Source organism: Argentina anserina, chromosome 7 (genome assembly GCF_933775445.1).
Source record: "Argentina anserina chromosome 7, drPotAnse1.1, whole genome shotgun sequence".
Lineage (NCBI taxonomy): Eukaryota > Viridiplantae > Streptophyta > Magnoliopsida > Rosales > Rosaceae > Argentina > Argentina anserina.
In genome coordinates this window covers 21,335,843-21,350,114 of record NC_065878.1, presented here as the reverse complement: position 1 = coordinate 21,350,114, position 14,272 = coordinate 21,335,843, and the positions used below count along the sequence as shown (strand labels likewise).

Sequence of the window (14,272 nt, the reverse complement as noted above, 5' to 3'; positions counted from 1 at the left end):
TGTTGGGTTGTGGCTGGCGCCAAAAGAAGACCTGAGACCACTGAGGTGTCTGGAGACGCGCCGAATTGTCGCGCGTGTATAGGGCAAAGCATTCAATGCAACGAAGCTCTAAGAAGGGCCGGTTGATGACTGAAACCGAATAACCGACGGAAGGGTTTCGGCGCGTGCGTTCACGTGATTGGAGAGGTTGGTAGTTCAGTATTTTCTGGGGTTCCTTTAAAATTCAAATAAAAGACTCAAACGCAGAAAAGGGAGTCGTTTCGATATTTTGGGTTAACAAAAGGTTTTAATGTTTTGTGGCAGCGGATATGAAACCAGGCACTTCGAATAGTTTTGGTTTTGGAATATTACAATCTAGGCTAGATAAAATGGGGAGTCAATGGTTATGTTTATGCTTAAATTTTTTTCCTCCGAATCGCAGGAAGAACAAAAAAGGATTGGAGATTGATCGAAATAAAGAGAGAGCTAGCTGTGCATAAGTTTAACTTACACACATTTGTTTTTCAAAAATGCTTTGTGGCATAGTAAAAACTGGTAACTATATAAATATATAGGTGTCACGCCTGAAAGGCCTGAAACCGATTCATGACCGAATAGAAAAAAATTTAAGAAGAAAATGATCTTGACGCTGACCATTACGCTCGTTACAATTTACTAAACGATTTTATTGTGTATAAGTTTTTATTTATTGATATATTTTCATATGGTCATTTAATTCGGCGGTTGTTTTTTGTGTGACACAACTTCAAGTCTATAGCCAATATTGTGAGTGGGCTACCGGATCCGGAGGACTTACCCTATTTGTGCATGTTATATACTCCTGTCCAGGGGCGGACCTACGTTGAGTTGTGAGTGGACTCAACTCACTCAAGTCCACCCAAAAGTTTTTGTATAATTATTTTAACGTGTCAATATAGGCTATAATGAGTGCTCAGCAGGCTTGGTCTAGTATTATGACTTATGTATGGTCCACCTGAGTTCGATTCACATCCACTGCAATTCATTTTCTTTTTCTTCTACTTCTTTTTTATGTGGATTTCTTATTTGAAATATTTTTTTTTCCTTACATTCTCTCAATGCAAATGGACTCAAAATTAAATTTGGAGTCAAGGACTCAAAGATTGTGTGGTTTGGATGTTTTTATAAGCTTACAAATATTTTAGTCTAATATTTGACATAATGAGTCTAACATACAAAAAAATTTCTTATCACTTCAATTAGGAGAAAAATTTCAAGTCCACCCTAACTTAGAATCTTAGGTCCGCCACTGCTTCTGGCTTGTAGACATTCATGTACACACCAATGATTCGTTACAACTTACAACGTGTTTGGTTAGAACAAGCTAGGGCCAATAATTTCGAGAAATACATGATTTTAATGAGGCTTTCAACGAAATGGACCTAAAAACTGTAGGAAACAGTTTCTTCTTTCCCTATGCCTTACTCAAGCTGAAGAATTCCATCAGTTTTAAAACTTTACGTCCCATATCTAATTAGGAAAACGATCCCAGTCCTTTATGAAAAGATCCCATGTTTATTTAGGAAACGATCGAATCTCAATCCTTATTTGTATAGGTTAATATATCGTTGTAAAGAAACCTCTATATATAACCGCCAGACCTTTTGATCTTTTCCTCTCCCCAATTTGCCGGAGCTAGCTCCTTGTTGTTATGCAACTTGTCCATGGAGACGACGACGATAACGAACCAGCCCGAACCTAAATCAGTTTTTGATTTGGGGAGGTTTGCCTAGAAACATTATGGGGAAGTGGGGAACTATATGAGATAGAACTTGAGAAATTTGAGAAACTAGAGGAGAATGAGGGCATAGATGAATATACTCTGCCACTGCTTGAGCCTGTAATGGAAGTTTTTGATAAGAAGTACGTGGGAGACTCCGCTAAACTGCAACTTTCATGGTTCAAGATTAGGCTCCAAGTCTACATTCTGTTAAACGAGATCACATATCCTTACCGCAAACCATTTAGATCCCCTGACGCATTCTGCTTCGACACAAATGACTTGGATTCTAATGTCCAACGATTATTGTTGGACATTGGGTTCTCCCAGTAGATTTTATTTTTTCATTTCCTCAAGCAGTAGAAAAAATTGAGCGCATTGCTCTGTTTGATGCAGACACATCTGACTCTCTTTTATGACCGCACTCTTTCTCAAGAATTCTGACAGCAAAATAAGCTTTTGTTTTCTTCTCAAATCATTGTGAGCATAAAGATTGGGTAAAGTGATATGGAGTAAAGCAATTCAACCACGTGAAACTCTTGTTGTTTGGAAGGCTCTTCATGGGTGTTTGCTAACTGATGAGGTATTACAACGGCGAAGTTTTTTACTTCCATCTCGTTATTCCTTTTGTGGAAGTCATGCGGAATCAGGTACACATCTTCTTTTGCATTGTTTTGAAATTGTGGCTTTATGGAAATGAGTTTGCCTTATATTTTCTCATTTATTCTCGCCTTAGGGTACCATTGATGAAGTGTTTAATGGTGTTGGTGTTTCAGTGTTCCCAAAACCTAAACTTTAACTTTGGTTTCTAGTCTCCTATAATCTAATTTGGTTTATTTGGATCACTAGGAATCTGGTGCGTTTCGAAAGTAAGATTTTTTAATGTGTTGGAAGCCCAACGTCATCTTTTGGAATTGTTCAGAGAATCTGTTATGCATTTTTTTTATCCTTACAAGAAGTATCATGATATGTCTATTTTCTCTATTCTTGGTATCTCACAACTGTCTGCCAATGCTACCAGCTTCATCACGTCCTTTAATTAAGGGTTTATTGACTGAGAGTTTGCTATTTGCTAGGAGTTTTTATATCTATGGTTTTACACGTGTGGGTGTACACATGCCAGATTGAGTTTTTGTTTATCCTCTGTTAGAGTTTATCACATATAGAAGGTCATGTTCTTTTATCTCTTAAATAAATAAATAAAAGGTTTCAAAAAAAAATGACCGACGATTCTTCCCACCCAGATCACACAAGTCATGGCGCACAGTTATTTCTGCATATGGGAAGTTGTACTATCTTGCAAACCCATGTTGTTATCCCTATATCAAACACCATTCGTTTGAGCATTATGATCCCACATACAATTCCTGAGAAACCTTGCCTTCATATCCAGGTTATTATCGGGATAATTACCTAACAGGAATTAGAGGTCATGCAGTTCTTCATGGCTATATATTACTTTCGATGATTCCTGAAAAGAAAGATGCAATTGCGGTGGCTTTTCATATTGCTACTAAAACATGGCATCAAGTAGAAGTTAGTGAATCAATGAGATTTATACATGATGGTTTTTCTGGGGAAGGATTGTAGTTCTTGATAACATTATTATCTATGGCTTATCATCTACTCACGGAGAGATTCTAGTATTCTCTTTTTGCTGGGATTCGAATGATAGTGATGAGATTGCCTTGTGTCATCATTATTTAGGCCCCCTAGTTTGTTTTTATGTAAGTTCTCTAGTATGTTTGCCAACCCCTTTTGATTCAGTGAAAAGTCAGAAATTAGTTCAGGGTTTCTTGTTGCCCAAGTTCGGATTGTCGGTGAAGGACCATAAATGTCCATCAAGACCACCAGGGCTTATGTTTTTGAAGAGCGTTATGATTTGCATACTGATTTATGCTACATGCCCGATTTAGAGGTCATTGAACCTAAAGAAGAAGAAGAAGAAGAAGAAGAAGGAGATTGCATGCTGCAACTATGGAACTGAAAAGTGAACGTTCTCATGAACTTGGAAGGTGCAGGAGCCAAGAGGCCTCAACCTAAGGAATAGGAGAAACAACTAACTATATCTGCTGAAGGAGCTTAACCTGTCGATGATAAAAACTGTAGTTGCTGCAGCCTGCATGATCAATGTGGTCGATCTAGGGTTCTAAATTACTGAGTGGTTAGAGATGGAAATCTAAATGTGGAGACCTTCAGCATTTGGATTATTGCCACTGCTGCATTTGGACGTTGGCCTCAATAACAGGGGAGAGGGACATAATTCCACCTTGAAAGTTGACACGCCTTTCATAACTTGTACACATCCGTCTTGAGTTTTTCCAGCATTCCAAGTCTTGAAGATTAAATATATTTATATACTTGTTTTTTTGCTACGATAATGTTCCTAGACTTGATACATGGTTGTATAATACTATAATGTATAAAAATTTCATGGTTTTCAAGTTGTATAACCATTTTGTTTAGCTAACTATTCGAACATATGAAAGGGTGCGGCTATTGCCACCCCACCAACTCATTTATTCACCTCGTAAAGATTTTAATTACTGAAAAACTATATTACTTAAGTGCGAAATGATTATTAAGTGAATTAATTATATCAATTATATGTATACAAAAAATACTTAATTTGTCATGAAATACAAATCTTGTCCACCCGAATATGAAAATATTTCTCTCTTTTTATTGAATAATTTGTATTTTATGTTCGATAATCATATGTAATAGGTTATTCAAATATAAATTTATTACTGTTAACTTAATAACATTTTTGTGATACCTTATGAACATCACAAATAAAAATTGGGAGCTTCTATTTATACCTCCAAAAATGACATTTAGTCCTCCTTGGTAATTAGACCTCCAATTAATTTTGACAAACAAATAAAATGCTATTTAGACCTCCTTAATTTTCTCAAAATGCTCAAGGTCCGATAAAATCAATAAAACTCTATTTTTTTTTACTTTAAACATTCATTCAATTGATTCTATTATAACTATATTGAGTCTCTCAAGCTGGTTTGTTTAGAATCATAGTATAATTAACAATAAAATTTATCTATAATTTATAACAACAAAATGCACTCAAACGGACAAATCACAATAAACTGAAAGAATAAAACTACTAAAAATTTTATATAAAAAAACCGTCTACAAATTGAGAACATTTTTTTTTATGAATGTGAATTATTGAAAATAATATTATCATAGTTTAGCTGGATGAGAGAGGAGTCTATTAAAATTATTACGGTAAGCAAAGAATTGAGAAACCAAATGTATGATATTGAGATCATTGTTTATTTATTTTTCTTCTTATATATGTGTCTTGATAATTTCGCATAAGTTGATAAAGTCAATACTGATTTGAACAAAAAAGGAGGTCTTAATGCTGTTTTGGGAGGTAGGAATAAAATCACCCATATAAATTCTAACACCATAATCAATCTTTTTTCATTACTTAAAGTTTTGAATATGAACTATCTGACATTTATGTTAGTGGAAGCTATATATAGTTAGTTGTTTCTCCTATTAATTTATGTCTTTCACTTCTTTGTTTGTATATAATTCAGGGATTGTTATTTTCTCAAAAGATTTTCATAACCATATCTTGAATATGGTACTTTTATGAATATTATGCTACAAGGATATATTTTTCTACTATATTGTCTATAGCTATGTAGTTTCTTTTTTGGTCAAATTTCTCCAACCTTGATGATTGCATATCAATGAGACCAGTTTTTCTTGTATTAAAACGTGCAACTCCACGATGCAATATTGCTCATGTATTCAGAGGTACCAAAATCCCGGAGTGGGACATATATCTGCTTAGGTGTAGGACCGACTTTATTTTTAGGTAAACTTAAAAATTTAGACTATTTAGTGATGGGGCATTTAGAAGCCCGTTAACAGTCCATAAGCTTTTATCTCATCCTTGTTAGACAAATACCAGACTACCAGTAATTCAGTAACATATAATAAGACTAGAAATGGTGAAATGGGTTCGGTGAGAATCCAGTTGGTTCCACCAGTTTCCGCTCTCTCTATTCTCAGCAAAACTAAGGTCAACTGGTCACTTAGAACCCAGAAATCACTAGTTAAAGCTCTTGCAACTCAAGCATCATCATCATCATCATCATCAGCTAAGATGGTCAAAGGCATTAGAGTCCATGAATATGGTGGACCTGAGGTTTACATCTCTCTCTCACTCTCTCACTCTCTCACTCTCTCTCTCTCTCTCTCTGTTTGGAATTGTGTTGATGGAGTCTTTTGATTTCAAATAATGAAACCTGAATTAAAGATTATACGGGGTCGCTTGTTGTTACATGTACCGGAGAGCTCATAATAAATTCATGATCATTTGTTTAAGAAATGAAAGCCGTTTGTGTCGAATGAGTGAAATCATTAGTTTGATCCTGGGTAATTTGGTAAGAGCTAGACTGAAGAAACACGATCATGATTGTTATTTTAAAATAACATGGTCTCGTTCTGTGATGAAATCAGCACTGGTTCAAGAGTGTTAGAGGTTATATATGTTCACATGGTAGCTGAATTTCATTGACATTTTAACAATTTTTTGTCATGTGATGGTGTTAGGTTTTCAAATGGGAAGATGTGGAAGTAGGAGAGCCAAAGGAGGGCGAGGTTCGTGTGAAGAACAAGGCCATTGGGGTTAATTTCATTGATGTGTACTTCCGCAAAGGGTTGTATAAGAATCCTTCAATTCCTTACATCCCAGGTTTTGCTTCCTTTCTTTTAAGTTCACTATTGGAATGTTATTTACAGTTTTTCATTAGACCTTTCAACCTAGATCAACATGTAGTCGAAATTTTACTACTTCATTATCTGGTTGAGAGATTTAAATTGATTTATCTTCTTGTTCCTAATTTGAATGCAGACAGAAAACAATTTATTTAAAACCAGGTTCTTTTTTCAGGTGTGGAGGCTTGTGGAGTTGTGACAGCCGTTGGACCTGGACTAACTGGCAGGCAAGTTGGAGATCTTGTAGCCTTTGCTGGAGGTGCAATGGGCTCCTATGTGGAAGAGCAGATCCTTCCTGCTGACAAAGTTGTTCCTGTTCCTCCTTCCATTGAGCCTACTGTTGCCGCATCCCTCATGCTCAAGGGCATGACAGCACACTTTCTTCTGCGTCGTTGTTTCAAGGTACTTCTATTACTCATCCATACCTCTGGAATTGTAGAATTCATAAACCACATTTGAATCAGTAAAATCAAGATTGTTTGAGTTATAATACATGAGATGGTGATAAAATTTCCAGGAAACATCTTAGATTGTGATGGTGCTGGTTTTATTCTTTTCTGAATATGTATGTGGCAGCATGGACCTTTTTCATAGTGCTAGTATTTGTATAGGAATCTTTTTATATTTGTCTGATCCATTGTTTTGATTAAGGCCAAAATTATTATCAGCAATTATCCTTGCTTTGAAAATCCAGTATGCAATATGCTCATTTATGAACGAGAAGTAGTTGAATACTTTCTTATACGTCATTTAGTTCCATTTCTTTGATTGAGATGGTATTGCTATAGAGCTCAAGAGCACAAGAAAGCATTATTATCTTTAACAACCCAATCTCCTTGATTAACAAAAGGCTATAAAGTGTTCCAATAACTTGTCACTGCTTTCACGGTATCACTCTATATAACCCATCATGAGGTTGCACCATAAGAATGGAACTAGATAATCCTGGACTCACAGATTTGAACTTTTCTTGTTTTACCCTCAATACAGGTGGAACCTGGACATACAATTCTTGTTCATGCAGCAGCTGGTGGAGTCGGATCCCTTTTATGCCAGTGGGCTAACGCCCTTGGTGCCACTGTCATTGGAACTGTATCCACTAAAGAGAAGGCAGCTCAGGCCAAGGAAGACGGCTGTCACCATGTCATATACTACAAGGAAGAGGATTTTGTTGCTCGTGTGACTGAAATAACATCTGGCAATGGGGTTGAAGTTGTCTACGATTCTGTTGGGAAGGATACATTTGAGGTAAAAGTTATGTTCATTCTCTTATAAGGAAAAACAAAATCAGAACCAATAGAATTTAGTGGGAAAGATCATTCTATATTCAAATTCTACCAGGGAACCTCTTATGGTTTAGAGTTTTGGTATCTATTATCTCTTGATTTCTTTTAAATGAACATTTTCAGAATAATCTTTCACTGATCTAAATCCAGGATTAGCCTGGTTACTTGTAGACATGAATGATATCAAGGGTGTATGCGAAGTATATCAACATAACTTGTCAAGGAGTTCATTTAAGTTGGTCTATTTCTTCTTTGGTTTGTCCCTGATTGGAGGTATTAATGTATTCAGGGATCATTGACATGCTTGAAGTCTCGAGGATACATGGTAACTTTCGGGCAGTCATCAGGCGCACCAGATCCCGTCCCATTATCAGCTCTTTCAGTGAAGTCACTGTTCTTGACCAGGCCTTCCCTCTTCCATTACACAGCTACTCGAGAAGAATTGTTAGAGGCGGCAGGAGAGGTATTTGCTTGTGTTGATGCAGGTATTCTGCGGGTTAGAGTTAATCACACCTACCCTTTGTCTGAAGCAGCTGTTGCACATTCAGACCTTGAGAATAGGAAAACATCTGGATCTGTTGTACTTATCCCCTAAGGCGAGCCTCAGTTTCTTTGTTTCATTTCAATGACATGTGCCAGGAACATTCTTGTATGTCAACTTCAAACCTGTAGTCATCAAGAGACTTGTCATGCAATAAAAATACTTGGACCTCCTCCTTCTGGTCGTCATTTCTTGAGCTGTTGCATTTCACAGTTATTAATCTATGATCAGTTCAACCTAAGCTTCTAATTATGTCTTGCACCTCCTCTCACATCTGTTATGACTACATTGGTTTATTGGAAGACAAGTTCCAGAGAATGATCGAAATGGATGACAAAATCAATTACTAGATGAGTTGAAAATTTGTGAAAATCGAAGGTAGCTAGCAATCTTCTTAAAGCATTGATAATAGTTCTTGATCGATTATTTGTAAATGAATCAAATAATAGCAGCGTAATTTTTTTTGTTCTATATATTTATGAGCACACGAACAGCCCCTTGTGGGTCACGTTAACGGTGGGTGCAGTCCGCCGGTCCTAAACAAGACTGGTTGGTTATACAGGGAAAACAACACATATATCTAACTTGACGTAGTTGGATGCAGAAATAGAATCAGAGTAAAGATCGATGGTAAAGGCTATTCGAATCCATGAACTTGGTGGACCTGAGGTAGCACCTCTGTAATCTCTGCTTTAATTTTGTGTTTAGTGAAGCATCAATACAATGAAGTTGAGACTTCTGTTTGTCGCTCCTGATGTCATCCTATAAATTTGTTTCTTCTTACAAAGATTTCGATGTGTTTCTCACTTTCTGTGTAGTCTGGTTGTTGATTCATAGTGATCACTGATCAAGCTTGTCAGTTCTAGCCAAGGCTACATGAGCATCAACTTTAGTGTGTACAGTATGTAGGCTAATCGATTGGGAGAGACAATTATGCTTCACTTTTACTAGTCATTCAAAGTTCAATTCGTTAATCGTCACTACTTCCACTAGCAGGCTATTACATTTAGTCACAAAGAATGGTGTTTGATCTCCCTCTGTCTCAGCTACCTGTCATTACTCATAAGGCCAATGTTTCATCATCATTTACTCTGTCATGTAATCCTATTAGGTCTTGAAATGGGAAGATGTCGAAATAAGAGAGCCGAATGAGGGTGAGATTCGTGTGAAGAACAAGGCCATTGGGATTAATTTCATTGATGTGTACTTCCGCAAAGGGCTTTATTACAAGGCTGATACAATGCCCTTCATCCCAGGTTTTGCTTCATTTGTATTAGCTATAATCCAAGTTTTTTCTTCATACATGGGGTACAAAAATGGAAAGCCTTTCATTTTCAAATCTGTTCTGGTTTCAGGAATGGAGGCTTGTGGAGTTGTGACAGCAGTTGGACCTGGACTAACAGGCAGGCAAGTCGGAGATCTTGTCGCCTACATTGGTACTCCGATGGGCTCATATGCAGAAGAGCAGATCCTTCCTGCAAACAAGGTTGTGCCTGTTCCTCCTTCAGTTGATCCTATTGTTGCAGCATCCGTCATACTTAAGGGCATGACAGCTCAGGTTCTACTACGCCAATGTTTCAAGGTTGTTTTAATATCTATCCAGCATCATTTCAAATTTTAGATAGTCATCAGGCACCTCTGACTCTCTGAGGCTCTGATGACAGTTTGAAACTTTGAATTAGAAGCCAGCATGAGATTTTGGAACTCTGGTTTCGGTCTTCCTTATACAAACTGTAAGGTGCATACATCTGTGAAGGAGAATTTTCACTGCCATTGGACTAGTTTGAAAAAATTACTATATATTGCAATTTACAGCAAAAATTATAAAACTAATCTAGCCCTGTTGGATTAGTTTCAGCTTATACTATTTCTATTTTTTAACTTTTGCAAAGCGTTCTGAGGTATATGCATGTGTCGCTTATTTTGATTGATTGATGAAACATTGGATTTCTATCAACCGAAAGCCTTGCTCTTCTTAATTGACTGATCCTTACACTTGGGCTGTTGGCATCATTTTTTGTTACTTCACACTGTGGAAATTATGGCCTTATGTTATCAAGGTTTTGATGATCATTCCAAACTTTTGTTGCTTTGCAGTACTATTAATTGCTGTCATAACTTATACAGGTTGAACCTGGGCACACAGTCCTTGTTCACGCAGCAGCTGGTGGAGTCGGATCTCTTTTATGCCAGTGGGCTAATGCCCTTGGTGCGACTGTCATTGGAACTGTATCGACTAAAGAGAAAGCAGTTCAAGCCAAGGAAGATGGCTGCCACCATGTCATAATCTACAAGGAACAGGACTTTGTTGCTTGTGTGACTGAAATAACATCTGATAATGGAGTTGATGTTGTCTACGACTCTGTAGGCAAGGACACCTTTCAGGTAGTATATACATTACCTTTTCATTTCTCACAGAACTAACAAAAGCAGAACGAATAGAGTTGGTTATAAAACTTATAACAAGTTAGGAACAATCTGTTGCCTAATCTTGACATGCAGTATTTTCCTGAGTTATTAGCAATGAAACTTTTCACTGTGAGGCCTGATGAAAAGCTATATTATATGAATTTTTTTTCAGAGAATTTGATAGCTTGAATTTGATTTTATAAGCTAAAAGGATTAATGATTTAGGGATCATTGGCATGCTTGAAGACTCGAGGATACATGGTGAGTTTTGGGCAGGCATCAGGTAGACCTGACCCTGTTCCGTTGTCAGAGCTTGCAGCAAAGTCACTCTTCTTGACAAGGCCTGCCCTTTTCCAATACACTGCGACTCGAGACAAATTGCTCGAGGCTGCAGGAGAGGTGTTTGCTAATGTTGCATCAGGTCTGTTGCGAGTTAGGGTAAATCACAAGTACCCATTGTCACATGCAGCAGAGGCACATGCAGACCTTGAGAATAGGAAAACATCCGGTTCGGCTGTTCTTATTCCTTAAATCTTTCATCTCAAGAGTTTCAAGTAACGTTGTTTCTGAAAAATAACATGAGTTGGTATGCTCATTTTTGTTCCCATTTGATATGTATAGAAAGAAAGTGGAGTGGTTCTCCAAATGTAGTCATACTCATACATTGATATGTTAAGCACCTGTACTGTCTTGTACACTACAAAAATTGCAGCAGACGATGGCCAAAAACTGTCGTCTGATATGTTGGCTGACCGTGATGTCAAATTTAAAAACCGCCGTATGATGGTTGTCGACGTATATCGGGGACTGTCGGAATCCATCGATATGTCGACATAGGCCATGACAGTTTTTATTTTATAACTGTCGTATGATTTTAAGTCAGACATGTTTTTACTTTATAGCCGTCCGTGTGCTTTTAACTCAGACAACGGTTTCTGCTTTAAACCGTCGTGTGATTTTGCTTCAGATGACAGTTTCTGTTTTAAACCCTCGTATGACTTTGATCAGGAGGACAAAAGCGAGTCACTATAAAATCCAAATGAATGAAATCGGCAGCTGAATTCCATGTTCTTTGATCAGTGCAGGTTGAGGTTTTCTAGCAAACTCTCAAGTCTACTTTAAAGTTTAAATACACTTGAGCAAATTAAACAGATTGCATATACCTTAACCTGTTGAGCACTTGAGCTGGCTGCTGACATCGAGATATTTAAGTAATTTAACTAACATTCAAGAGATGCAACATTCTTCAGTATAGTTGATTAATTAATAACGCTTCACTGGGGTAGCACCGAAAGTTCTAGTGACATGCGTATGCAAGCATTTCAAGCACCTATACTGTACTTATTCATATCTTGCATTATTATCGTTTTCGACGTATATGAAAAAGAAACACGATCAATAAGCTTGTAAGTTGCAAGCTTTCTTAAAAGGTTACATGGCAAATTGGAATCCACTTAAGGCCCCTCAATTTCATTTTTCAAGTACCATGCACACTTTTCCTTCTGACCATGCACGGATTCAGGTGATAATACTGAAGATCATAAACTGCTGATTTCTACGCAGTTATGATTACATCATAGAATATGCAGAAATTGAGGATCACACTGCTTAAATCCTTCCATTTTTCTGCTCTTAGGTTACACTACATATATTTCTTAGCTCATCTTATAATAGTACTTCATATCCTATATATGGCTTCAGACTTGGTCATAGACTCAAAGGTAATTGACCACGGATCTGTAGGTAGCACCAGGCTTCCAACCACTCGGAATCACATTTTTAGCCAACAAGGTCTGGCCGGAGTACTGGGAAGTCAATTTTATCGAGAACGGAGGGTGTAGTGCTGAGCCTGCATCAAGCTTCCACACTGCACCCCAAGATTGTTGCATGGCACGCCACTCCTCGCCACCAACACTGTCCAATGAGGAAGCGTCCTTCATCTCAACACCGCCAAGATCACCATCTCCCTCTTCATACTCGATCACTGCAGCAAAGTAGTTCGAGTTTGATCCCTCATCGACGTGGAATGCAATGGTTTTTCCTGAATAATCACACTCTACACTGTAGAAAAACACGAATTAGGCTTGGTGATCGATCATCAGTATGTTCATCACGACGTGAGACACTAATTCTCTAAATTTTGTGTGACAAGTAAGGTTATAGTACGTGTATCGTTTATTCAGCTTTTGGTAATAGTAATTTTGAGTTTGAGTTACCGTGCAAATCGGATTTCCAACATTCCTGCATTACGGAGTTCCTCGCCTTGACCGGGAAGTGCCATGGCACCAAATGAAGTTCCACTGAGGTCGAAATGTGCAGTTTCGGAGACACAACCCAGGCAAGAATCTGTGATGATCACCCTCACTGGTTTGCCGGAACAAGACTTATGTTTGGTGCATTTGATCTACCATTATAATGTATTAGTTCTCAAGAAGAAATATATAGGTCCAAAATTCCATATCGAAGAATACAAAAGTTCCATGTCACAAATGTCGGTTTTTATAAATAATTGGAAGAAGGGAAATTGGGATTGTTTATATCGATTTTAAATAGATTGATTAGTCTATAGAAAACTAAAGTTAGATAAATTATAACCGTCCATTATTTAGCAAACTTTATATTTTTGCGATGAAGGTAAAGCGACGAATCCATTGTCTACTTAAAAATAAGAATATTTGTTTAGCTTCATTCTAATTTCGTTCTCAACTTCTCATTAGTGAATATGTTGGTGTATGTCTTATGCGCATGTGTGACTGCGTGACTGTCTTTTCAATTGTAAAATCATGGAAACCGTTTTTAATCACAAGACGTATAGTAGAACCAAATTTTGGACATATTTAACTAGCACGCACGTAGTGAATAACCACTGTAATATATACCTGATAGCAAGCTCCACATTCCTTGCCAGATTTGTAAAGAGAAGGACCTACTGAAGTAACCATGGAAGAGAATGGAGCTTTTGAAACTACATCTCCATACCCACAAGACCCTCCTGCATGCATTGATTAGCAAATGTCAGTATGCTTATACAAGTATACATATGATCAGAGTTCTCCCTAGCTATCTAGCTCGGTAGCTCCCTAGCTCACACTCTTTAACTAATTACAATGTGAAAGATCAAAGTAGGCTGCTAGGCATTACATACCGTCACTTCCGAAACCATCAGCGCTGCCGTACCAGGTAGCTCCGGCAGATGACCAATGGGTGGCGCTGAGTGACAAGTTCAGGTGCTTTGGATGGAAAGAAAAGCTCTCCTTAAACAAGCAGCAGAACACAGTTACTAAGTACAAAGTGCTTCTTGAACTAGCCATGGCCTCACTCTTAAGCTAGCTATTATGATTATGAGTTGGTGACTTGGTGTGTAATGTTGAAAGCCTAAGTTGTATTTATAGAGGAAAAGCATGTGCGCTGTTGCTATCTATCCACGTCCATTCTGAGTTATAAAAACTGGAGTGATAGACTGAAGTAACATGCATGGCTTAATTTTCTTCATGTCGCCTTTAATAGTTGACACAAGCTACATGACATTCCTCATTTTGG

At 37.5% G+C, this 14,272-nt stretch overlaps 3 protein-coding genes across 3 annotated transcripts; 2 read left to right on the top strand and 1 right to left on the bottom strand.

Moving 5' to 3' along the window:
- Positions 1-5,717: 5,717 nt before the first annotated feature.
- LOC126802242 (uncharacterized) lies at positions 5,718-8,519 on the top strand. The gene is made up of 5 exons (XM_050529840.1): positions 5,718-5,924; positions 6,332-6,473; positions 6,672-6,898; positions 7,487-7,744; positions 8,072-8,519. Exons 1-5 carry the CDS (start codon positions 5,733-5,735, stop codon positions 8,375-8,377), a joined length of 1,125 nt encoding a protein of 374 aa, XP_050385797.1. The 5' UTR covers positions 5,718-5,732; the 3' UTR covers positions 8,378-8,519.
- A 407-nt stretch (positions 8,520-8,926) lies between these two features.
- On the top strand, positions 8,927-11,625 carry LOC126802402 (uncharacterized). The gene is made up of 5 exons (XM_050530024.1): positions 8,927-8,992; positions 9,435-9,579; positions 9,679-9,905; positions 10,451-10,708; positions 10,958-11,625. Exons 1-5 carry the CDS (start codon positions 8,951-8,953, stop codon positions 11,261-11,263), a joined length of 978 nt encoding a protein of 325 aa, XP_050385981.1. The 5' UTR covers positions 8,927-8,950; the 3' UTR covers positions 11,264-11,625.
- A 626-nt stretch (positions 11,626-12,251) lies between these two features.
- LOC126802668 (putative expansin-B2) lies at positions 12,252-14,097 on the bottom strand. The gene is made up of 4 exons (XM_050530321.1): positions 13,878-14,097; positions 13,612-13,724; positions 12,949-13,136; positions 12,252-12,793 (listed from the first exon to the last, which is right to left on the bottom strand). The coding sequence occupies exons 1-4, from the start codon at positions 14,041-14,043 to the stop codon at positions 12,448-12,450; spliced, it is 813 nt and encodes a 270-aa protein (XP_050386278.1). The 5' UTR covers positions 14,044-14,097; the 3' UTR covers positions 12,252-12,447.
- Between the last annotated feature and the right edge of the window lie 175 nt (positions 14,098-14,272).

Excerpts from the sequence above, each read along its gene's own strand:
- LOC126802668 (XM_050530321.1), bottom strand. The coding sequence starts at position 14,043 with ATGGCTAGTTCAAGAAGCACTTTGTACTTAGTAACTGTGTTCTGCTGC. Across the intron at positions 13,725-13,877 it reads TGATGGTTTCGGAAGTGACG|GAGGGTCTTGTGGGTATGGA; the intron begins GTATGTAATGCC and ends CAATGCATGCAG. Across the intron at positions 13,137-13,611 it reads AATGTGGAGCTTGCTATCAG|ATCAAATGCACCAAACATAA; the intron begins GTATATATTACA and ends TTATAATGGTAG.
- LOC126802242 (XM_050529840.1), top strand. The coding sequence starts at position 5,733 with ATGGGTTCGGTGAGAATCCAGTTGGTTCCACCAGTTTCCGCTCTCTCT. Across the intron at positions 6,899-7,486 it reads TTCTGCGTCGTTGTTTCAAG|GTGGAACCTGGACATACAAT; the intron begins GTACTTCTATTA and ends CCCTCAATACAG. Across the intron at positions 7,745-8,071 it reads TTGGGAAGGATACATTTGAG|GGATCATTGACATGCTTGAA; the intron begins GTAAAAGTTATG and ends TAATGTATTCAG.
- LOC126802402 (XM_050530024.1), top strand. The coding sequence starts at position 8,951 with ATGGTAAAGGCTATTCGAATCCATGAACTTGGTGGACCTGAG. Across the intron at positions 9,906-10,450 it reads TACTACGCCAATGTTTCAAG|GTTGAACCTGGGCACACAGT; the intron begins GTTGTTTTAATA and ends TAACTTATACAG. Across the intron at positions 10,709-10,957 it reads TAGGCAAGGACACCTTTCAG|GGATCATTGGCATGCTTGAA; the intron begins GTAGTATATACA and ends TTAATGATTTAG.